The sequence below is a fragment of the Helianthus annuus genome, chromosome 17 (genome assembly GCF_002127325.2).
Source record: "Helianthus annuus cultivar XRQ/B chromosome 17, HanXRQr2.0-SUNRISE, whole genome shotgun sequence".
Taxonomy (NCBI): Eukaryota; Viridiplantae; Streptophyta; class Magnoliopsida; order Asterales; family Asteraceae; genus Helianthus; species Helianthus annuus.
In genome coordinates, this window is record NC_035449.2 from 82,102,029 (window position 1) to 82,128,340 (window position 26,312).

The following is a 26,312-nucleotide window of genomic DNA, read 5'->3' on the forward strand; positions in this document are numbered from 1 at the left end:
ATTCACTTTTGGATCAAAATGGCACAAAACTGAAACCGCAGGGACCAAAATGAAAGTTTTGGACTAAAGTGGCAAATCTGCCCAAACCTCAGGGACCAAAATGACAGTTTAATCTATTATAAAAAAGTAAAAAAAAAAATTGTCGAGTCGGTAATTTTTACTGATCCAAGTTTTTTTATGCGCTGGTGTAAATTTTGTATGAAAATAAATATTTTTTATGACTGATGTAAATATGTATATGTGGCTTTTTTTAATTTTTTTCTTTTGTTAAAACAAGTGATTTTTTTATGACTTTTGAGAAAAAAAAAATTTGAAAAAACCTATCCTTGTATATATATACCTAGCCACTTTATAAGTACAATATATAACCCACTAATTGGTTTGTGAATGTTGCAACATAAAAAGTAGTAATACTTGCATGATTAGAAATTTGACAAGCATATCCAGCTTCTTTACCGTGCTTCCGGGAGAGTCATAGTTATTGTCTGATCTTGTTTATAGGAAGAAGAAGAAGAGGAGCAAGACATGGTTTTTCGTGCTACAAAAGCTGGTTGTTTTGGTTTTGGAAGGCTTGCGATATCATGACCTGCAAGCATCAAAACTACATTTGTCATGCTGGGACGATCTCCGGGATCTTCTTGCACACACAAAAGCCCAACAATTATGCACTTCAACACCTCGATGGAATTGCTAGACTCTAATAGCCTTTGATCCATGAATTCAAACGGTATATCTTCTTTCCACAAGTTCCAGGCCTGCCATTTCTTTTACATTAGGATTATAACCAAATATTCATTTGGATAATGGGTATGAGAAAAGAAAGTTACTTACATAACCTAAAAGGCTTAAGTTTTGTCGTAGTTTAGGAGCTCCTGTGTTCTTTTTTCCACTGATAATCTCTAGAACAACTACTCCAAAGCTAAAAACATCTGATTTAATGGAGAAAAAACCTTCTAATGCATATTCTGGAGCCATATAGCCACTGCATAAAGAAAGTTCTGAGAAACATCACCATACATCTGTCTTCACTAGATCAAGAAATTAAACAACATATAGAATGTTCTTGTTATTAATTTATTCGATTAACGAACTTTTGCACTTGGGTTTTTATTAATAACTAAGGCCGTGGTTGTGTACTTACTAGGTTCCAACGACTTTATTGGTGGTAGCTTCCATTTCCCTTCCTTGAACTATCTTTGCCAAGCCAAAGTCGGATATTTTTGGGTTTAGTTCCTCGTCCAATAAAATATTGCTTGTTTTCAGATCTCGGTGAATAATCCTCAATCGAGAATCTTGGTGGAGATAAAGAAGTCCTCGAGCAACTCCTATTATAATCTGAAACCGTTTTGCCCAATCCAGTAATATTTTTGGTTCTCCATCTTGCAATAGAGATGATTGAATAAGTTGTTAGTTTATGCTAAATGGTCATATGGTGGAATCAAGATGTACATGCATATTTGAAACTTAAAAGCTAACCAAATATGAATGCATCCAAGCTTTTGTTAGGCATATACTCATATACAAGTATCTTTTCGTTTCCCTTCATGCAATATCCTAGCAATCTAACAAGATTGCGGTGCTGAAGTTTAGCGATCAACATCACCTCATTTCTGAATTCTTCTAGGCCTTGCACGGAAACGCTAGACAATCTCTTTACAGCCACTTCTTGCCCTCCAGGAAGCTTACCCTATCACACTAAGAATCATTATATGTGTGCAAGAAACATAATTAATATATATATTGGTAGGTTAGTTCTTAGTTAAATGTAGGTGACTGTCACCTTATAGACAGGCCCAAAACCACCTCGTCCTAGCTTATTAGCTTCCGAGAAGTTATTTGTTGCAGCTAGTATGCTTTCCAACTGAAAGAAGGGTACCCCAATGCCTTCTGTATCTTCTTCCCTTGACTGATCTGGATCTAGTAATTCTATGGCCCATCTTTCACTATTATACATTTGACTCACGGAACTTGTTCCTAAATACAGTGAACAACCAAAATTACTTATCTAATATTCTTCATGTGAAAAATTTTTCACATAACTAATTATAATTTTTTTTTTATTTCCGACTTGGAAAAGATATGGAAGCCAATATGTTAAATTGTTCTCACTTCTAATCGACGGTCACTAGCTAGTTACCTTGATCCCGAGTGACTGATCTCTTGTAGTAGATATAACCAAGGCTTCCAATCAATAAGATCAGAAGAATTGTCATTATGATGATCAAAATGTGTGCCTCTTTTCGGAAAGATGATGAACTTTCGCCCCCGGAAGATCCTTTGGCGGGGTTGAAGTTGCCTATTAGACAAAATGTAAGTACTAGATATGATGGATACAGAAAAAAAAAAGGATTGGCTAAACCTATAAATGCTAGATTCCCTCCCCCCCCCCCCCCTCATGAGTAAAATAGAGAGACGATATGACCAAATTCGTAGGGTGGGCGTACATTTAGTAGAGTGGGCGTACATTTAGTAAAAATAACAGGGATAAGCATGACTACAATAAGAAAAGAAAGTATAAATGCGCTAAACTTCAATAAAGTACCATGTGAAACACGAATCGAAATATTATGTCTCCCATCAGTTTGAAGATTATATAAATCTGAGTCCCATATCCAGCAACTGTTGCTTACACTTTCAAGACGACCACTCTTAAATTGGTCTATGGCTTCAGGAGTGTAAGAATACGCTACACATTCACATCTTTGAAGACATAGTTTCTTGCAAGCTGTCTCATTATCATAATTGACAAATGGTAGAGTTGGATTTTGAATGTTTATCATGGACATATTCTGGAACTCATCACTATCATTACATGATAATTCAACGTTACGCTTGCAGCCAGCTGAAGCATCTTGTTGTGGTATACGTTCAAATCCTGTCAAACATTTACAGCTGGAAGTAGTATTACTTAAGCTGCAAACTGAAAACTTTCCACACAGCCCATAAATACTGCAATCATCCTTTGGCACTTGCCAATCCAGAACCCATTGTTCATTCATCTCTTCCCAGCTAAAATACTGTATATGTCCAGTATGATTCATCAACAACCTTGAGTAATTCTTGAACACAAAAGAATTAGCAGAATAATTGCAGTAGTTTAGTGTCTTGGGGTTTGACTCGCAGTAATTTGTTTTGTATAGTGGTTTAGTGGAATTAGATAGCAAGTAGTATGCGGCGGGGAACAATGGCTCTCGATTAAAAGTCTTAACTGACCCACTTCCGCTTTTCCAATGATACGTCGCTTTAGCTATATTCCTAATGGCGTATTGATTCGTCTCATCTTCTTCGAAAGAAAAGCTTCCTGAGCTTGGGTCGGTGGCATCTTTCCAGGATGTCAACTTCAAGTTCACGTCCATTTTCATACCAGGAAGAAAAGTATTGGTTGGATTACTAAAGCTTTCCCATTTTGTAATTCCTGAAACAATCTCTTTTAAAACGGCGTTTCCAGAATCAAGCAAGTGTAACACCTTCTGAGGATACCCGCCTAGCAAAACCAGGATGTTTTTAGCTTTCATTATCCAAAAAAATACACAATTGTAAGTACATGAGACCAATTGGTATACCCACCCTCCATCCCTAGTGGGGCGGATCAGAAAGCCCATCGGCGCTGGCGAAACAGCAAGCCTCCTTACAGGGGTGCATCTTACAACGGGCCCGGGGGTGCCCGGCCCCCGCCAATATTTCGGTTAATATATAGTGTTAATTTTCCGATTTTTCGCCCGAAATTTTTATAAGTACAGGGATTGCCCCCACCAATTATTTTGCCTAAAAATTCTCGGCCCCTACCAATTTTCTTGTCAAAAAAAATTACACGTATTGTCGTATTGAGTTTAGAAAAAAAAAGATGGAGAACAGGGCTATTAGTAAATTTTTATACTTGTTTTTAAATTTGAAGTGGGTTTTTTAATAAAGTTTGAAACTAGTTTTATACAAATGAAACTTGAGGGTTAATTTTTGTCATGAATGAAACTTAGTTAAACAAAAAAAAGAAGAAGAAAACGTGAGGGCTTATCTCCCCCATCTATGTTTGACGCAAACAGAAGAAAAAAAGTTATGTTCTGTTCTTGAAGGTAGCAGTAGTCACATCACATTCGGGAGTGTTTGGGATTTTCATCAGCTTATAACTTATTAATTTTTTGAAAAGTTAAAAAGGACTTATAATCTGTTGGGATTGCTTGTGTTGTAAGGGAAGAGGTGTGTAATCATTAATTAGATTTTTTGAGTTATTATTGTTTGACCCGACACAACTGAATCGCCGACCCAAACACATAATCCGAAATATAGCGATAGGAATTTAACACGAATGGTGGAGTTAATGATGACGATTTTTTGAAGGTAGTTAGTGATGCGAATGGAACTTCAATCGTCCTTTGTTCATTTCGCTATTTGGGGTATTTAAGAAATTCTCGGAATTGGGCTATAGTACCCAAAGCAATTTAAGAAACATGTGATCGAAATGGATCAAAACATCTAAGTCCAACCACTATACAACAAGTGCTTCAGAATATTCATGTTGGCACATTGATCTCCATGCTCCGGAAAATATTTTTGAAGTGGACATGAGGAAGACCAAAGACCTTAAACAAAAATCACGTATATGGTGGGTAATTAATGGCGATGAAAATTTTGCCTTTTTTCATGGTGTTGTCAACTTTAACCGGCCCAATAATCGCGTTATTGGGATATATGTGAATGGGGTCTGGTGTACTAGGCCTAATCAGATTAGGGATGAAGCCTTCGTGTTTTCTAAAGACAAATTTGTGGAGACAATCAAGTTTAGCCTATGTTGATGTTTGCAAAAGCGAATATTTTGACTGAAAATGAGTCTGCAAATCTTATTAGAAGCTTTTCTTGATAGGAAATCAAGCTAGCCATTTGGGACTGTAAGGAGGATCGGGCTCCGGGGCCGTCTCCTGTAGAGGAAGATTTTGTAGATTTGTTTGACTAGTTTTCCATAGATGGGGTCGTTCATAGGGGTTGTAGCTTGTCCTCCATTTCTCTCATTCCTAAGAAAAAAGTTCCAGGTTCATATGAAGAATTTCAACCGATTAGTCTGATTGATTGTATTAATAAAGTTTTATATAAAGTTTTGGCTAATCGCCTTTGAGTGGTGATTAAGGGTCTAATATCGGAGGAGCAATCTGCTTTACTTAGTGGTCAGAGCATCCTTGATGGTCTATTAATCTTAAGTGAGGTGTGTGTGACTTTGTAAAGTTAAAAGGAAGGCATGATATTTAAAGTTGAATTCAAAAATCATCTAACTCATTGAATTTGAGTTTTCTGAATAACGTCCTAAAGCTTATGAGATTTCCCGAAAGATGGAGGAGATGGAATATGGGTTGTTTGACTTTGGTCGGAGCCTTAGTTGGTTAATAGTTGTCCACTACAGAATTTTACTGTTATAGAGGTTTTTAGCAAGGTGAACCTATTTCCCCTTTTATGTTCATAATCGCGATGAATGCTTTATCAGCTATGATGAATCGGGCTACGAGAATGGTGGGCCTATTTTGTCTCACTATTGTACGCCGATGATGCGGTTTTTTTACTCGGGGATTCAGTGGTGTCCAATGCTAGGAATTTGGCTCGCATTATATGATGTTTTAACCTTCGGTAATGAAGGTTAATTTGTCTAGAAAGTTTATTTTGTTGGTCGGAGTAGATAAACCGGAAGTGGAGGAAATGGCCTCTTCCATTGCTTTGTGGGTGTGTTTTTGTTTTATGTAACTGGAAGTCGGCCCTTGAAGTTTTTTAAGCTAGATTTCTTCATGGAAAGCTAAAACCCTTTTTGTGGCTATTCTTATGACTTTGATTAAATCGGTCTTACATGACATACCAATCTATTACTTTTCTTTGTATGGAGCTCCTGAAAGGTTGTGAGTTTATTGAAATGCACTATTCATGTTGAACATGATGTTTGAGTTTATTGTTAATTACTATGACTATGAGTTCGACATGATTAGTGGCTAGATCCTGGTACGTCACACGCCTCGTGGTGAGATCCGCATGTGGTATTTTGGGGGTGTGACAGTTTGGTATCAGAGCGACTAGTTATAGCGAACTAGGTTTTAAAAAGTTTTTATAAAACCAGATTATAACCGAATCAGTTCCGAAAGCGACCATGACACTACGCTCCAGATTGCAAGGTTCGTCTTTATTTATCGCACACATTATACATCTAGCGTACACATATGCATTGCATTGCATTGCATATAGTTGCATACCCAGCATTACAGTACAATTACATGTGTTACTTGTTTACATTATGATGCATCGTTAGTATGACACAATCTCTAGACCTTTATGATCTTTACCGTTTTGGCAACAACCGTTTTAACACTCGAAACTGAGGATCTTTTGACGCAACTTAGGAGGAAATGAGATGAACATGCAAATCACATTATCATTACGGGTGTACACATAATAATAATTTGGGGTGCATGTGAATCCAGTGAGGCTTAGCAAGTGTAAAAGGATTCTGACCCATTATCCTACATACTTGAGGTTTAAACCATCTATGGGAGCCCTGTCGAAGATTGACTCCTACCCGATCATGATCTTTTTCTCTCTTTTCTGAACCTTTATTAACCTAGATGATACTGAGTGTTGCTTGAACAGTTATCTGAACGACTGGAGATTGACTGGGAATGTTTTGTGTTAGCGCAAAATGTTTTGAGCCAGTTATAGACGCATCGAATGTTTGGTCTATACTTTTTCTATTTCTCTTGTCTACGAGTACTCAATGGGTTAGCAGCTCAGATCGAGAGTATGGTTACCTCTGCGAGCCTAGAACATGTTGGGTCAAAATGCAGAATGATGTTATCAATTACGTCGGTGTTGTTTAGCGATTTTATTGTTTATATTTTGTGACGTTTGTTATTTGTAATAGTCGGATAATTTAGTGACTTTAGTAGGTTTTCCAAGCAAGAGGCGGCTTGCTTGGAAAACAAGGCTCAAGGGGCTATAAATAGTAGAGTAGACCTCATTTTTGAGGTGTGCATTTGGGAGCCACCACCCCGGGGAGCTCACCCAGGGTGGATGATTATCTTGTAATGTTCTATCACTATCAATGAAACATTTCTATTGTTCAATCCTTAAAGTTTCTATCTTTCTTTTTTGTTTATCTTTGTTCATGGCTCAAAATCACCCGTCTCATTATCATCTACCGAACTGAGACTGAAATCGGATCCTTTTGGACCTATAATTGGTATTAGAGCCTCGGTGGCTCGTTTCAGTTTTCGGTTTGGTCGGGTCTTTACCGGAAAACCGCCGGAGACGTAAACGTAGTACAGATTCATGTATTTGATGATGTTTCAGATCCTAGAGCTATACTTGTTCATCCAGCAAATGTTCTAGTTGGTTAATGGAGTTCAAAAATGGTGGCGGCTAGGGTTTTCACTATGGATCCAGATCTGAAAGTTTGGTGTAATTTTTTAACCATTTGACGTCAATGTTGAAGATGACCAGAGAAGCCGGGAGCTGGACTTTGTTCCACTCATGAGACATGGAGGTCGCACATAACATGGTAAATCAGGTTCGTTTTCCGACATGTACAGTTATCAGATAATATGTGATGCTGGATGGTTGTCATCGGAGGGTGGTTCTTCCATGAACCAGTTGCTGATGATGTTAGCATAAGAGGAGTTGTGGGTGATGTATGGTTATGGTGGTGCACGATAGTTGTTCAGTTGAATGGTTCTACGGTGGCTAACAGTTATTGTCGGATTCTATGGTGAATGGTGCTGGATGACTATGTTCTTGCTGAAACTCTCTCGGTGCCTATTGTTCTTGTATTATTCTACCCTTTTCTATGAATAATTTTCATTTGGGAACGGTTGGTTTGAGCTTTGTGGATGAAGAGTGAAGATCTACACATCTGATAATCAAACTTTGATGAAGGCTTTGTATACGGCTGATACCGGTTGCTTCAGATTTGTTTTTTTGATTCAGATGTGGTCGTCAGCGACGGAATGTTTGTTTTTTGATGGCTGAGTTGTAGGATGATGGCGCATGGTGGTTCACGGTGGTATGGGGTTGCGTACAGTGATGTCGGCGGGAATTGTTTGATGTTTGCGGCTAGGGTTTACATGTTTGCATGGGCTGTGAGGATACAATACAAATAGCCGCTGACTTCATCGATTTTCAGCATAGATAATTTTTTTTCATATTGGTCTACATATGGCATCATCAAACATCAGGTTTGTGTTAGTTTGATTATTCCTTTGGGGCCAACATTGTGTGATAAAATTAACAAAATATGGATTAAGGATGGTGTTGGGCGGTGGCACAGGGTGGTTGACGGTGAGGTTTTTAGGAAATAACAACACATGCTGGCCCACTTTGGATATCTCACGCATGAAAAATTTTTGGGGCTTCATATTTATTGGAATTTGAAGTTTGAATTTTATCTTGTTGGGATTTATTTGATTTAAAATTCAATGAATTGAATTTAAAATCAAGGTTTAGCAATGGAAATATGGGCCATCATGGTTTTTCTTATAATCAGTAGAGTAGAACGTTGGATCCACCCAAGAGATTGTGGGTGACAAAATTGGGTTTTGGTTTCAAGGTGCAGGTTCAGTGATTTTAATTAGATTGATAGTATTCAACAACTTTTTTTTTATTTTGGCAACATTCTGATTATTTTGGGCTTGGAGTACCAGATTATCTTTATGGGCTAGGATTTACTACACATTTGTTTTAGGCTGTGAACAAGACTGGGCCGGTGACTTTATGATATATATTTGGGCCGTCATTTTTATGGTATTTGGCGACTTTCGCGGTGGATCAGGAGCTCAATGCAATCTGACAGAAATGAAGATTCTCACAATGAAGCTAATTATTTAATTTTTATTATTGAAGTTTGAACCCTATCACATGCCTATTACAAAATTATCTTTAATAAGATACGGAGCCTTGATTGACAAGATATAGGAGGGTCTACATTTGCGGGGAAAACGACAATGAAGATTTTGGGTATTTAGCCGATTTTTGAAGATTTGAAGACGACGTTAGATTTATTTTTGAAGATCATTTGAAGAATTGATAGCATCATTCTCGGGGGAATATTGTTGGGTCAAAATGGAGAATGATGTTATCAATTACGCCGGTTTTGTTTAGCGGTTTTATTGTTTATATTTTATGACGTTTGTTATTTGCAATAGTCGGATAATTTAGTGACTTTAGTAGGTTTTCCAAGAAAGAGGCGGCTTGCTTGGAAAGCAAGGCTCAAGGGGCTAGAAATAGTAGAGTAGACCTCATTTTTTAGGTGTGCATTTGGGAGCCACCACCCCGGGGGAGCTCACCCGGGGTGGATGATTATCTTGTAATGTTCTATCACTATCAATGAAACATTTCTATTGTTCAATCCTTAAAGTTTCTGTCTTTCTTTTTTGTTTATCTTTGTTCATGGCTCAAAATCACCCGTCTCATTATCATTTACCGAACCGAGACTGAAATCGGATCCTTTTGGACCTATAGAACAACATATCGCGGATTACTAATTTGACTCACAAGATCACCGACCAAGAAGTTGGATGTGGTACATTACTAGAGCGCGACACTGTGATTGCTCCTATTTCCGACAACAAACGTAAGTGGAATGATTCGGACATAGCCTCTAACTCCAACCAGTAACAGAAGAGAGCCGACAACAACAACAACAACAATAACGATCGCAACTCCAACCACTCTCCTTCCACTAATCAGAATTAAGGCTTTAACCAATACCAGGGCTCGTGCATGGGCAAACAAACGAGGCGTAACATGTGTAACTACCATCACCATGGGCAGTGCCCTAGGACGTGTTAGAGATGTGAGTAGGTGGACCATTTGGCGAAAGGTCACAGAGTTCTGTTCCTGAAGCAACAACGTCAGAGGCAACAGCCACAGTAGCAGCCATATACTCGTAAGGGTTGCTTTCATTATGAAAGTGAGGGTCACTCCGATAAGGATTGCCCACGGTTAAACCAGAATGCCAACAACAATGAAAACAACAACAATAACAATGCTAATAATGGTGGAAATGGTGCTCGTGGGAGAGCATTCAATATTGGTGCGGGTGACGCTAGGAACGATGGCAATGTCGTGACCGGTACGTTTTATGTGAACAATCTTTTCACTTATGTTTTATTCGATTCCAGTGCCGATTGGAGTCTACGTGTCCTTGAAGTTCAGTAGGCTGTTAGGATCGACCCCAACACCTCTCGAAACCAAGCATATCGTAGAATTGGCTGATGGTAAGCCAATTGAAGCGTCTCATGTTCATGTTGGGCGCAAACTCGATCTTCTAGGTCAAATGTTTGACATTGACCTTCTTCTCGTCACTCTTAGTAGCTTCGACGTAGTCGTCGGTATGGACTGGTTGTCAAAACACCGAGCTGAAATTCTCAGTAAAGAGAAGATCGTTCGTATTCCCCTCCCTAGTGGAGATTCACTTTTTGTTCAAGGTCATCGGAGTGGTGCTACGGTTAGCATTATTTCAGCTATGAATGCACAGAAGTGCATACGGAAGGGTTATCCGGCTATTCTAGCTCTTGTTACTGATACTCAACCTGGGGAGAAGAAGATCGAAGACATTCCAGTCGTTCGTGACTTTTTCAATGTGTTTCCCAAGGAACCTCCAGGACTACCTCCACACCGACGGGTGGAATTTCAGATTGAATTTACGCCAATAGCAGCTTCGATTGCTCGTGCTTCTTAACGTCTTGCACTGGGGGAATTGCAAGAACTGTCGAATCGACTCCAAGAACTGTTAGATAGGTTTTATTCGACCTAGTTCTTTGCTATGGGGAGCCCCGGTTCTATTTGTGAAAAAGAAAGACGGGACTTTCCGCATGTGTAGCGATTACCGCGAACCCAACAAGATGACGGTCAAGAATCGTTATCATCTTCCTCGTATTAACGATCTGTTTGACCAGTTGCAAGGGCCAAGCTTCTATTCGAAAATTGATCTAAGATCGGGCTATCATCAAATCAGAGTGCAAAAGGAAGATGTTCCCAAAACAGCCTTCCAAACGCGGTATGGCCATTACGAGTTTTGGTCATGCCATTCTGGTTAACTAACGCACCTACGGTCTTCATGGATCTCATGAACCGTGTGTGCAAACCGTATCTTGATGACTTTGTCATTGTGTTTATTGATGACATTCTGATTTATTCTAAGATCTAAAAGGATCATGACCGACACTTGTGTCTGATCTTGGAACTCCTGAGGAAGGAGCAGCTTTACGCGAAATTCTCCAAGTGTGATTTCTGGATTCGATAAGTACACTTCCTTGGTCACGTGGTCAACGAGTCGGGAATACATGTTGACTCGGCAAAGATCGATTCTATCAGGAATTGGGCGACACCTAAGTCTCTCACGGAGGCACGGCAATTTCTTGGTCTCGCGGGATACAATCGCAGATTTATTGAGGGATTTTCAAAAATCGCTCAACCTCTCGCCGCTTTAACTCAGAATGGTGTCACTAATTCATGGGGAACGAATAAGTAGAATGCCTTTCAGCTTTTAAAACAAAAACTCTACAGTGCACCGATATTGTCTTTACCCGAGGGTACGGATGATTTCGTGGTGTACTTTGATGCTTCTATTGAAGGTCTCGGTTGTGTTTTGATGCAACGCGAGAAAGTGATAGCCTATGCTTCTCGACAGTTAAAGGTTCACGAGAAGAATTACACGTCTCACAGTTTGGAGTTGGTAGTCGTGGTCTTTGCACTTAAAATCTGGAGGCATTATTTATACGATAATAAATGCACCATTTACACCGATCACAAGAGCCTTCAACACATTTTCGATCAGAAGGAGTTGAACATGCGACAACGTCGTTGGGTTGAACTCTTGAACGATTATGATTGTACAATTAAGTATCATCCAGGCAAAGCTAACGTTGTAGCTGACGCCCTCAGCCGGAAGGAAACTAAGCCTAGACTTACAGCTGAACGTTAGCTTGAAGAAGTAGTTTCTAGGCACGAGGTGCCGACCTCTCTCACTTCTGATCTCTATCCGCATTTTGCATCCGATTTGTAGTAAGCGATGCATAAATAATTCGGCTCACGTCTAGACATGAGCACCGCTAATCACCCTCAAACGGATAGTCAAAGTGAACGAACCATCCAGACGCTTGAAGACATGTTGCGAGCATGTGTGATCGATTTTGGTAAAGGCTATGAAAGACATTTGCCTTTGGTAGAGTTTTCCTACAACAATAGTTACCACTCGAGCATTCAGGCAGCTCCATTCGGGGCGTTGTACAGATGTAAATGTCGATCTCCTCTTTATTGGGCTGAGGTGGTGACAGTCAAATCACGGGTCCAGAACTCGTACTCGAAACTCCTAAGAAAATTGTTCAAATCAGAAATCATATGGCGGCAACACTTGATCACCAGAAAAGCTATGCCAACAAGCGCAGGAAACCTTTGGAATTCACCGTGGGCGATCGTGTCTTATTCAAAGTCTCACCCTGGAAGGGTGTGGTTCGTTTTGGGAAATGCGACAAGCTCAATCCGTGATATGTTGGGTCATTCAAGATTTTGGAGAAAATCAGTAAGGTAGCTTACAGGCTTAAGCTTACTGACGAACTTGGTAATGTTCACAGCGTTTTTCACGTTTCTAATCTAAAGAAGTGTTTATCTGAGGAAACACACCTTTCCAAGAGCTGAAGATCGATGACAAGCTGCACTTATCAAGGAACCCGTCGAAATCATGGACTAGGAAGTCAAGGTCCATAAACACAGTCGAATACCAATCATGAGAGTTTATTGGAACTCAAGACGTGCACCGGAGTTCACGTGGGAATGCGAAGATCAGATGATGCTCAAGTATCCTCACTTATTCAAAACTGCTGAACCTAACCCTGATGCAACTTGTGAATTTCGGGATGAAGTTCCCTTTCAAGTTGAGGATGGTGTGGTACCCAAGGAAAACCCACAATCATCTTAACTTACCATTTCACTTCTCCGAGACTGCTAATCAAATTTCTGGGAAAAATTTCTTTCAACTTGGGGATGATGTGACAACCCGCAACTTCAGGTTAATACTTTAACCTAACCACAGTTAACTTAGTTATACATTCATAGCACTGTATTTTACTTGGGTTAGTGAAATGAGTCTACATTGGTAATTCGGGGAGTTACCAGAGTGTAATACAATGGTGATTCGGGGAATTACCGGAACACACGCATGATAACTTTTGAACGTTGGTGGCTTACACGAATAATTATAAACGGACGGTGTACATGAAATTTGTACGTTGTTTGTCAAATATGTGAATTATGTGTTTTGAATGTGAATTGTATGATATTATGTGCTCCTTGTATGAAAGTTCTATAGTTAGGGGGTATTTAGAGCATTTGTGAAACCTTTATAAACTACTCCTAACCCTAAAACCTCTCAAAATCACTGTACGACAATTTATTCTTATCAAATCGTTCTCTAATCATTTTGGGCTTTGCAACACAACTCCCCATCCTCAATCTTGATCTTTCTGATTCTCCTAGAACAACCTCTATATCAATCTAAGGTAAGTGTTCATGCTTTATGTTGTGAATCTTGTTCTTTTGACCCACGCAAAACCCTGGACATCCAAACAATCTTTGTTTTGTTCATGACTGATGAACGTGTGTTAATAGTTAGATTGATTGAGTTGTATGTTTGTTGCTAGTCATTTTAGATGCTATTTGATAGGATATGAATGCTAAACTATTGCCTTGATTCATCATATGATTGATTACTGCGATTGTGGGTTTTGTTCGAAGGATTGTTATTGAAAACTGGAAATTGCAAATTCACCATTTTAATTGGATTTATGAATTTCAAATGCAAGATATAACTTTTCATTTTGTTTCTTTTGTTTTATATACATATGCTTTCAAATAAATCAAATATTCGGTAACTAATCTAATTAAAATAATTACACATGTAATCAAGATGTTGATAGCATTTATGTCTTCTTAAAAACTGTTATTAGTTCTTCAATATCACTTTCTGAAGTTATAGTGACCTTTGAGTTCATAGTTTATGTTTAAACTGATGGTTGGTTGTTGTTGACTAGGGAAAATATGTTTATTGGTTTTGTAAGTATATATGTATATGTATATGTATCTAATTAAATAACTCTAATTATTATGTTTTGCTTAATTGTAATCTATAGCTATGTCGAAAAGAGGCAAACGTGGTGTTACTTCTTTTCAAAAGAATTATAAAGAGGAGGAATATAAGGTAGATTTTGACAAAAATAATCATCAGGTGGGTGCAATGAGTTCTCCATTTATGTCATGGTTTGGGTTGAAAGTTAGACAAACGTTTCCATATCATATTATCATATTGATACGAAGGATTTTGAAAGAAACCGGTGGGAAGAATTATGGTTGATACCAAGGTATGGTTTTCTGTTTTTTTACACATTATCATAAGTTGAAATATTTGTTTAGTATTATGTTTAACCTTTTGTTTTGTAAATTTTTAGATGTTATGGAATATTCAAACTGATGGGCCAAAAAAGTTTATGCTTAAAAAAGCAAAGAAGCTTTGTACAAAATTCAGAAGCAGACTTGTTATCAACTATTTTAATAAAGAAAAAAGGCCTTTTGAGAAATATGCATATCTCGATCCTGCGCATTGGGATGAATTCGTTCAGAAAAAGACAAGCAAAGAATTTTTGGTATGTATGAATTAATTGTTATTGTTATTATTGTTATTGTTGTTGTTGTTGTTGTTGTTGTTGTTGTTGTTGTTGTTGTTGTTGTTGTTATTATTATTATTATTATTATTATTATTATTATTATTATTGTGTTTGCAAGTATTAATTGTATTTTATTGATTTGTGTGAAGGATATAAGCGAGAAGGCCAAAGTAAGTGCAAAAGCGAACACAAACTTCTCCCGACTAGGACAAACTGGGTTCGCAGGATTGGATGCTAAAACCGATACCATATGGCCTTTACTTGAAGCAAAGTATCCATATCTTAAAACCATACAAGATAAACGTGCAAAAGCGTGGATAATGAGTAAAAAAAAACAAGAGACTAATTCGTATGAACTTGCACCAGATTCGCATGAAACAATCGAACGTTTGGTAGGTAAATGTGTTCGATTAATTTTTTGAAGTTGTATATATCAGAAATGGATGATTTAACAATATCTTTCTATAGTTTTGTACTGAGAGAGAGATGATAGAAGATGGAAGTTATTTTGCCGTAAAGGATGACCCAATTGTTAGAGTTATGGGACGTGAACACGGCGGAAGAACACGGGCAGTCTCCGAGCTTATAGGTAATGACACACGTACACATACACACACACATATATATATAATATAATATTTGAGTTTTTCCATCTATCGATGATGCTGATGTAGTTTTCGATTTTGCGTTTATATAGGTTCAACACAGGTTCAAGGAGGATTGTTCAACCATAGTAAAAAGCGAGCAAAAAGTGACAATAGTTTAGATGCAAACCAGGAGAGAGGCTCAGTATCATGGGTGGACAAGAATTCTGCTGGACCGATCATATCTTATCCACCTATTGAGGTAATACATTTTATAGGTTGTTAAAAAATGTTATATATTTTTTGAAATGTTTTATGGTTTCACAGAAATTGACACCCTGTGAGATGCTTTTTCCATTCCAACTTAGCGATGAATTGACGGTGGCTATAGGGCAGATATGGCCAACTTCTAATAGGATTCTACATGGCAAACTAATAAGCGAGGGTTTTGTAAAAGTTCAAAAGTAGATAATGTCATTGAAGGTTGCGAGAAAATGCATGTTCTTGAAATAACAAAAACTATGGACATTAAACGTGTTGGAGACATGCTTCACTGTTTTGTTCAATGGCCAAGGGATGCACTAAAGGTATACTTGTTTATACATTACAATATATTTTAGTATATTGATATTTACTATAATTTTTTTTTGTTAAATTGTAGATTGTGAACAAGGAAACATCTCGCAGCAGGTCTGTGAGTTACCTGAGAACGAACCCGAGTCTCGGTTCACTAAGCCACACAGGCGCCTCGCCTCAAACACAAGTCGTTGACATCGCAACGATTTCATGTTATCATCCAGAGGTAATTTAAATTAATTTAGTTTGATATGTTCATATTCTAACAGTTTTTATTGTTATTTTAGATTTAGGAAGACGATTTGTATGAACTAGAAATGCCTATTCAACAAAACACTTATCAGAGTTTTATGAATATGGTAAAACATCAACAACTTGTATTTTTAACAATCCACACACACATATCTCTTTCTCCTTTTATTCTCCCCCTCTCTCTCTCTATATATATATACACATATATATAGAAAGAGTACAAATCAGATTCTTGTTACTATAACAATACGTAAGTACTAATATTGTTTTTATAATCCTTATTAGTTAATGCAAGTACAAGAACTACCCCAAAATGTATATCAACAACATATGCAAGCTACTCATACTCCCAATCCTGGTCCAACACAAGAGATCCAAAGTACTCATGCTCCTAATCCCGATCCAACATCTATCGATCCTGAAGTAATTATTGCTTTGGAAACAACAAAGACGATGTCACACCCCGATTTCCACGTGTCTCACCGGTGGGCCCGGTGGGGGATTACCGTGACGATGTTGGCAACAATATAGTCAAACCACACAATTATATAATGCACAGCGGAAGCTTAAAGATAAATAAATATATTTCAACCTCTGATTGTAATATCAAATGTATTACAGAAGTCGAATGTATCCACAGCGGATCAAAATAAATAAATATTGTTCATTCAGATACGGCATCAAGTTTGCGAGACTATTCGTGATGCTTAGGCAGCTAATACCAGCCAATTTCGTCTAGCACCTGCACTTAATCTTTTTGGGGAAAATACGTCAGTTTACACTGGTAAATACATTCAACTGACACATTTGAAAATGTTTATTAAAATTGATTTGAATGCACAAGGCACAAACTCTTTTATAACTTGGGAAAATTATAATAAAATCTTGTGAACGTTTTACATGTTCTTTTATGCGTTCAGTAGCCCGGGTCGTGCCGGGTTAAAGATTTATAGACACACCACATTGCGTAAAACCGTAGTATAAAAACCAACGGTACGTCTTTTAAATTTAATGTCGACACTTTATACCGGGTGTACGCCTACACCGGGATGTCGATGGTCGTGGCCATTTCGTAAAATGATGCCAAGGATATCCGGGACAACGGTCATTAAACCCCCCAAAGGCTTTTAAGCAACAAAACTGTTTAAATGAGCCGATCATATTATTTAATTAACCACCTAAGCGATGGATGAATATAATGCTCAATCAAGCGGTATTAATATACCGTAACCCAAGCCCATATAGGGGAAATAAGTTAAAGTATTTACCTTTGCAAGTATATTTCCTTAATTTGGATTAAATCACCGATAGCTTTTACTGGGGCTCCTAATCTGGAACGAAGGTTTTAATTAACCTCTTAGAATCCTAACGAGTCGTTATAATGGCCGTAGCCTAGACCGGTTGGTTCCGATATATATAGATATGGTTTAATCGCGCGAAAAGGCGAAAACCGAGAATGGAGTGTGATTTTGTCCCAACAAGTTCAGAGACTTGTTTTATATGGGTTAATGGTTCACACTCTGGATTTTGGGGTTCAAATGATATTATTTGACCCGTATCGGCTAAATTATGAAAACTAGTTTCATAAGCCGAACCGTGCGCGCAATAGGCGAAACGGTTAACCATGAGAGTCGTACGCTTATTTCCTAAGTCGATATGCCTTAAATGGGTTGTGGTATCAGTAGGATACCTTCCGTGACGCCCGTAACGAGTTTAAGTTAATATTATGCCCCGTAGGGGCTTTTCGGTCATCTTAAAGACTTTAAAAGGGCTTTTCGAGTTCTACAGGAAATCTGAGTTTCCCGAACAGCTTATAAAGCTTAAAATACTTTATTTATTATTTAAAATCAGTAGCAACTGGAATCGGGTCAAAAGACCTTGTAGAACTCATGTTTTGGCCGAAAAGGGCATATTCGGTATTTACCGAACCGTAGCCATAACCGCAGGTTATGAGCGAGGTAAAAATTATTAAAAATCTTTAAAATTCCCAAAATATTATTTTAATACAGTGGGTAAAAGTTTTGGTGACGAAATCTTGGTTTAGATAGGTGTTATGCTAATTGCGCCGTTTATTACAAAAGTTTATTTAAATTGCGCTAATTAGCATAACTCTCATTCTAGACCTCGGATTGACGTGAAACTTTAAGGACATGCTTATAATTTAATAAGCAAGGTTTTGGTCCGTTCACGTGTCCGAAATACTCGTTTTAATTTCAAAAGGCCGTTACGGTCAACTTTTAGGCGAATGACGGAATTGCGCAAAAGACTCGGGTAACTCATGAACCGATCACTGAGGTTTATACCGACATGTGACCTGGTCCTAAAAGAGTCCTAAGGTATATTTATACCTCACTAAAACGGGTCAGAACTGAAGTCAAAGCAAAAGTCAAACTTTTGCGACATTCGGCTCCGAACCGGTTCAATATAGCAAATGATCGATTCAAACGAGCGCAAACAAGTTTATATACTTATTATCATGTTTTATGATTGTCAAAACAGGTTCCATAGTATGTACATTACAGATTATTCATAAATCGCTAAAATAGCTTCCTGTTGACTTTTTAACCGCACGTTTGACTCGATATTTGACATAGTTAGAGTGGTGATCAGGGGGAACCCTTTTAGGGGTTTATTACCCTCATTGATACCAACTTATAACCACTTTTGATTCGTCATAAGACTGAACCATCACTGAGTTATTGTAATGACAACCGTTAGTTACGACGGTTGTGTTTATAGGCTAAAACTATGGAAATGTATGACCAAAATGGTTATGAACGACTTACAGAAGTTGTATCTTGATTATGGAACAGAAGAGAATGCTAGGGAGCTCTTGGAATGATCAGATGGAAGTGTTTGAGTTGTGTGAATGTTGTAAACTCAACATTGCTATTTATAGTGCTCAAAGGACCTCAAGATCATCACAACTCAGCCTACATTTGATCATGGATCATGGGCAGGTGTCCCTAAGGTGTATGGGTCGAGTAGGGGGCGCCCATGCTTCATTAATTGAGGATTTGATCGTTCACATGCTCCAAAAGGCAAGTAGTTACAACTTTCTGCATCTGGGCGTCTAATGCGGCCCGCATGGGAGTTCCATGTGTTTCTAATGCGGGCCGCCTGGGATTTAAATACCAGACGAGTAAAAGAAGAGGCTCGCGGCCCGCCTCAACTTAACCACAAATGCAATGCGGGTCGCGTGGGGCCTGTTTTTCAGATTTTTAAAATCTTTTGAAATGATTACGAAATCTTGGTAATTAATAACGAAATCTTTCGTAATGATTTACCTGACCTTTCGGGTTTGAAGGGGTAACTTTGCGGTTTGGCCCTCGGTTATTTACCGATAGGGGCCTCGTGTTATTTACCCGCATTATTAAGTCCCCGGTTAGTTTATTAATTATTCAGAAAGCCTTAACTTTCATTATTGACGCTTTTAACCCTTCTCATACGAATTCGAGTATAACTCTCTCGTTTTAAGACGGAACTTCGCGGAATTTATACAGTATATTCTAGTGAGCGTATAATACTGTTACGAAGCCTTGGGAACGTTAAAGGGTCACTCAGAGGTAATATTAAACATGTCGACACAGTTAACCCCTGTAGCTCGTAATCTCTCACTTTCTTCCGTGTTTCGTTTCCGTACGATCTATGATTTATTCGTTTGAAGGTTCAAGCGTTATTTAGGGTTACTATACAGTATGTTTACCCTTGTTGACATTTATAACCCTCGAATTGATATACTTTCAAGGTTTGTCAAAATTGGTCCTTTATTTAATATCAATGCCACGTGTAAACAAATGACACGTGTTAACACATTATTGGACACAAAAATTCGAGGTGTTACAGACAGAGCCTCGTGCAATTCAGGATATGGTAGAGCTATTATCAAGGTGTGTTGGCGATAACCATAGGATTGAGATTTCTTCACCGGCGAGGATTTATCCTCATATGGTTCGAGATATTATTCCATATGTGGAGTTGTTGCAACTATTTACTAATGACTGGCTTGACATGACCGTCATACATTGGTTTACCATGTAAGTCTTAGTTATTGTTTTATATGGTAAAATAACATTTCTTAGATACAATTCTGTTTACCAATTTTATCATATCTATTTGTTCTTGATTTAAGCTATTTTTATGAGTCACACAATTCTCGGTGCACGTTCTTTAATCCGCACCACATCAAAGGTGAATTGTGCACTGGAAATTCTAAAGGTGTTCAATCACACATCATAAACATGTTTACGTTCCATACTGACAAAGCATAGTTACCTTCTTACGTCTATCATTGATGAAGCTTTTTGGTTTCCATTTCTTTGGGAAAAGGTTAAAATTATGTTTTCTATTTTATTATCAGTTTATTTAAATAGGGGTACTTTTCTTTCATTGTAGCTTCGACTTCCCACGTATATTCAGGACCTCTACGAGCATCCCATTTGACTTTTACAATCGGTACGTGCTTTCTGCGAAGCTTCTTCACCTGTCGATCTTCAATCGACAAAGGTTTTTCTATAAATTTTAAGCTCTCATCTTTATGCACATCTGTGTGTGGAATCACCAATGATTCATCGGCGAAGCACTTTTTGAGATTGCAGATGTGGAACACATTGTGAATTCCATTGAGCTCTTCAGGCAAGTTCAACTTATAGGCAACTGATCCGACCCGTTCAATGACCTCAAAAGGTCCTATGTATCTCGGACTCAGTTTGCCTTTCTTGCCGAAACGCATCACCCCCTTCCAGGGTGATACCTTAAGCAACACTTTTTCACCTACTTCGAAGTGAAGATCCTTACGTTTTGGATCAGCGTAGCTTTTCTACCTATCGCGGGCAGCCTTGAGACGTTCCCGGATCTGGACAATCTTGTCCGTTGTCTGGAAAACAATCTCTGGTCCTGATAATTGGACCTCTCCTACTTCCGCCCAACAAACAGGCGATCTACATTTCCTACCGTATAATGCCTCGAAAGGCGCAGCCTTTATGCTGGTGTGGTAGCTATTATTGTAGGAGAATTCGATCAGGGGTAGGTTCTTATCCCAGTTACCACCTAAATCGATCGCACATGCACGAAGCATGTCTTCTAGCGTTTGGATAGTACGTTCACTTTGACCGTCCGTCTGTGGATGGTAAGCCGTACTAAAGTTTAGACGCGTGCCCAAAGATTGCTGGAAACTCTTCCAGAAGTGAGATGTGTATCTAGTATCCCTGTCGGAGATAATAGACACAGGTATGCCATGTAAGGCTACAATCTTATCAACATAAAGTTGGGCTAACATATCGGAGCTATACGTCTCCTTGATGGGTAGAAAATGAGCTGATTTAGTCAGCCTATCGACTATGACCCATATTGTATCGTTTCCTTTCCTGGTTTTGGGTAACTTGGTTATGAAGTCCATAGTTACGCATTCCCACTTCCACTCGGGAAGTTCAGGCTGTTGTAGCAAGCCAGACGGCTTTTGGTGCTCGGCTTTGACTTGAGCACAAGTCAAGCACTTTGCTACATGGGCGGCTACAGACTTTTTCAAGCCTATCCACCAATAATTTGCCTTTAAGTCTTGGTACATCTTGTCAGCACCAGGATGGACTGAGTATTTGGAACTATGGGCTTCCTGGAGAACAACATCTCGTAGTCCTCCATAAATCGGAACCCATATACGTCCATTCAGCCTAAGAATTCCATCCTTGCTAAGAGTCAACTGCTCCTCAGTTACTCCCAGCTTTTCATTAGGGTAATTAGCTTCCAACACAGCCTCTCGCTGTGCAGCTAAAATCCATTCAATCAAATTGTTCTTGACTTCAATGCTCTTGGCATTGATTCGAATAGGTTTTACCCTTTCTTTCCTGCTCAAGGCATCAGCGACTACATTCGCCTTGTCGGGATGGTACCTGATCTCGCAATCATAGTCATTCAGGGTCTCCATCCAACGGCGTTGCCTCATGTTCAACTCCTTCTGGTTGAACAGGTGCTGGAGGCTTTTGTGATCAGAATAAATCACAAATTTAATACCATAAAGGTAGTGCCTCCACAACTTCAGTGCAAATACAACGGCACCCAACTCCAAATCATGGGTGGTGTAATTCTTTTCGTGCACCTTTAATTGCCTTGAAGCATAGGCAATCACCTTGCCCTTCTGCATAAGCACACACCCCATGCCCGTGTGTGATGCATCGCAGTAAACTACGAATTCATCTGTACCTTCTGGTAATGTCAACACAGGTGCGTTGCTTAGCTTTTGCTTCAGTATTTCGAAGGACTCTTGCTGCTTTGGGCCCCAAATGTACTTTTCTTTCTTCTTGGTCAAGGAAGTCAAGGGCGCAGCAATTCTCGAAAAATTTTCGATAAATCTCCGGTAGTATCCTGCTAACCCCAGGAAACTACGGATTTCGGTAGGCGTCTTTGGCTCTTGCCAGTACTTGACTGCCTCCACCTTAGCGGGATCCACTTGGATACCACGCTCGCTCACAACGTGACCTAAAAATTGAACCTCTCGTAGCCAGAATTCACATTTCGAGAATTTGGCGTAGAGTTTCTCACGCTGTAGTAATTCGAGAATGCAACGGAGGTGCTTCTCGTGGTCAGCTTGATTCTTGGAATAGATAAGGATATCGTCGATGAAGACTATGACGAATTTGTCCAAGTACGGCTTGCAAACGCGATTCATGAGATCCATGAACGCATCCGGTGCATTTGTGAGCCCAAAAGGCATCACTAGGAACTCGTAATGACCATAGCGAGTCCTAAATGCAGTCTTGTGTACATCTTCATCTCTGACCCTTAGTTGATGATAGCCCGACCTTAAGTCGATCTTGGAGAAGTAGCTTGCTCCTTGCAGCTGATCGAATAGATCATCGATCCTTGGTAAAGGATATCTATTCTTTATGGTAACTTTATTTAGTTCTCGATAGTCGATGCACAACCGCATCGATCCGTCCTTCTTCTTTACAAATAGGACAGGAGCTCCCCAGGGAGATGAACTAGGTCTGATAAAACCTTTCGTCAGTAGTTCATCCAACTGGGTCCTCAGTTCATTCATTTCCGTCGGAGCTAATCTGTAAGGTGCTCTTGCTATCGGAGCCGCTCCAGGAATGATGTCTATTCTGAACTCCACTTGTCTATCTGGTGGCAAACCAGGTAGTTCTTCGGGAAAAACCTCGGGGTATTCAGAAATGACAGGAAGATCCTCGATCTTCGGCTTCGGTTCTTCAATTATAACCTGAGCCATGTAAATTACACAGCCTCTGTTCAAACACCTTGAAGCTTTCAGCATAGATACGTCTTCGGGCAATCCGTAATGCGTATCCCCTCGAATGGTAAGAGATTCACCACTCGGAGTCTTTAAAACTATCTGCCTTTTGCCGCAAATGATTTGGGCCTGATTACGGGATAACCAGTCCATGCCTAGCACAATGTCAAAACCCGCTAATTTGAAGGGAAGTAGAGATAAAGGAAAAGAATGGTTCCTAACGGACATTTCACATCCTTCTAGAACAGTTGAGATGGTTTCTATCGTGCCGTCTGCTAACTCTACTTCGTATTTCGCATCAAGGGTTTTGATAGGCATATTTAGTAGTTGGCAAAATTTCTGGTCTACAAAGGATTTATCAGCGCCAGAATCGAATAGTACTCTTGCAAATATATTATTTACGAGAAAAGTACCTGTAAGCACGTTGTCGTTCTGGACCGCTTCCTTTGCATCCATGCGAAAAACTCTCGCATTTGACTTCTTTGTTTCTTCCGCCTTCTTGGCATACTTTGGGCAGTTACTCTTGATATGCCCCTTTTCATTACAACCATAGCAGGTTGCATCCTTGATCTTTTTGCACTCCACAGTCTTATGATCCTTGGACTTGCATAGTCCACAGGAAGGAGTCTTTGTTTGCGACTGTGAGTTTGATGCAAATCTGCATTTCCCAGAGTGGGGTTTCTTGCAGATCTTGCAGTTGAGCCTTTCACCAGTTTGCCCATCCTTCTTTGCCTCTGACCCTCTTTTGCCTTCACCGCTTCCACGGTGCTTCTTCCCTGATCTTCGTGAGGTATCATCCTCACGTTTTCTCTTCTCAGCCTCCTTGTTCCTTAGTGTCCTCAGACGGACATCGTCTAAGGTGAGAGACAAGGAAAGGTCAGTAACTGACCTGAAGGTCGTCGGCCGAGATGCCTTTACACTCGCCTTTATTGCGGGCTCCAAGCCCCCAATAAAACGGGCGATTCTTCGAGGTTCTGGTGTCACAAGGTATGGGACTAGACGAGACATTGTATTGAAACTCGTCAGATATGCCTGGCAGTCCAGGTTCGTCATCACCAGTGACACAAAGTCAGCCTCGATCTTCTCAACCTCATGCTGAGGGCAGTAGTTTTCCTTAATGAGAGCAATAAATTCCTCCCATGTCATTTTGTACAAAGCAGACTTACCAGATGCCTGCACCAACGCCCTCCACCACGCCAGGGCCTCGCCCTTAAATGACTGGGACACATATTTTACCACATCCCTCGCTGCACACCCGCTGATGTCCACAATAGTGTCCATCTCATCTAGCCAGGTGATACAATCAACAGCACCTTTCTCCCCTGTAAATTCCTGGGGCTTACAAGATACAAAGTATTTGTAGGTGCAACCCTTAGCATTTGATGCATCAGTATATTCTCTATCGCGATGAACGCTGTTCTCAGTGGACGAGTGTTTGTCGTCATCTTTCTTGGGTTCAGAGGGTGGTTTGGAGTGTGTCTTTGGTTTAGAGGGTGGTTTTGACACGGTTCTGCCTTGGGACTCAGTATATTGACGATCAAGAGCTGCCTGAACAGCATTGTCAATCAGAGCCTTCAGTTGTGCGCCTGTCAAATGTACTGGCGTATTGTCGTATTCATCATCATTAGTATGGCTATTCTCTCCGTTGGGATCCGCCATTGTAACTTGAATCTGTTACAGGAGATAACAAAATTTTATTCAGGAGATTATTATATAATTGTCTTTTATGACAATTTGTCAACCATGGTACAGAGACCATATTTGGTTAACTTATTATTTCATTACATATTAGGATTTGAATATATCCTATTTCAGCTATATAAATAGTATTGGCGGCATAAAGCCTAATCACGAGGATGTTTTATAATTTTAGCCGAGATTTCAGAGAATCAAAGGCATAGAGATTTGAACCGTGGTTCTTTTATCTCTTTCTGACAGAGAGTCATAGACTACCACTGTCTTTTGTCTTTATAAGACAATTATTATGGCCCATAGGCACTACACCTCTAATGGATGTTTTAATATGGTTGGCCCGTAGGCACTACATCACTAATGGATGTTTTTATAATACTGGCCCGTAGGCACTACATCACTAATGGATGTTTTAATAAAGTTGGCCCGTATGCACTACATCACTAATGGATGTTTTAATAAAGTTGGCCCGTAGGCACTACATCACTAATGGATGTTTTTATAATACTGGCCCGTAGGCATTACATCACTAATGGATGTTTTAATAAAGTTGATCACCTTCATTGGTGATTTAACCCACGATTTATAAATCATTTAGTTGGGTTTTGAAATCCTTAAAGGATTATTGTATAAGAATGGCGTGCGTGATTTTAACGAATCACATCTGCCATGATTGTTAACATGCGTACAGAGGTTAACAGGGAATCAGAATCTTTTTAATTAGGTCGTACCATCTTGACTGGATCTTAAAAGACACCAAGCTAGGTTTCACCTTTTAAGATTCTTTATCTAGGCAGATCAATATAAAAGGAATGGTTTTGATTTGTTTTATACATATTAAAACAAAACTCATAACATACATTCCAAAAATCTCAAATACAATTACATATTGCCCTAAACGGGTCTTTCAAATAGTACATACCTCCACAGAGGTTTTAAAATAAGTGACAAGTCCACGCAGGGACTAATACAAGATAGATGTCCATGCAAGGACTAAATATAAGTCCACGTAGGGACTGAAATACGATAAGTTGTCCACACAGGGACTTATTTTAAAGTAGAAATTACATTAGTACAACTATTAAGGGCTAGTGGTCACGTTTCTTCTTTTTGCCCTTTAGTAGGTTAGCCAAGCCCTTGAGAAATCCTCGGTGGCTCTTTTTCTCTTCTTCGAACTCTCTCTCCACACGATCTAGTCGATGGAGTATTTCTTCCTGTTCAGGAGGAGAAAAACGTGGTTGTGGTGCTTGATGTGGAACTGGAGGTCTGGGAGGTATTGGATAC

At 39.3% G+C, this 26,312-nt stretch overlaps 1 protein-coding gene across 2 annotated transcripts in view; it reads right to left on the bottom strand.

Annotated features, from left to right (window-relative positions):
- Positions 1-317: 317 nt before the first annotated feature.
- The window catches only part of LOC110922614 (G-type lectin S-receptor-like serine/threonine-protein kinase At4g03230), a 36,018-nt gene continuing 10,023 nt past the window's right edge, over positions 318-26,312 (bottom strand). Inside the window, exons 1-8 of one of the 2 annotated variants that reach the window (XM_035986884.1) lie at positions 3,568-3,762; positions 2,543-3,484; positions 2,138-2,296; positions 1,781-1,974; positions 1,477-1,687; positions 1,142-1,379; positions 832-982; positions 318-755 (exon numbers count right to left, since the gene is read on the bottom strand). In XM_035986884.1, coding sequence (XP_035842777.1) covers positions 453-755; positions 832-982; positions 1,142-1,379; positions 1,477-1,687; positions 1,781-1,974; positions 2,138-2,296; positions 2,543-3,484; positions 3,568-3,574 — 2,205 coding nt within the window. In that variant the 5' untranslated portion in view covers positions 3,575-3,762 and the 3' untranslated portion in view covers positions 318-452. Of the gene's footprint in view, positions 756-831; positions 983-1,141; positions 1,380-1,476; positions 1,688-1,780; positions 1,975-2,137; positions 2,297-2,542; positions 3,485-3,567; positions 3,763-26,312 lie in introns of those variants that run through there. The other variant, XM_022166881.2, reaches the window with a different exon arrangement.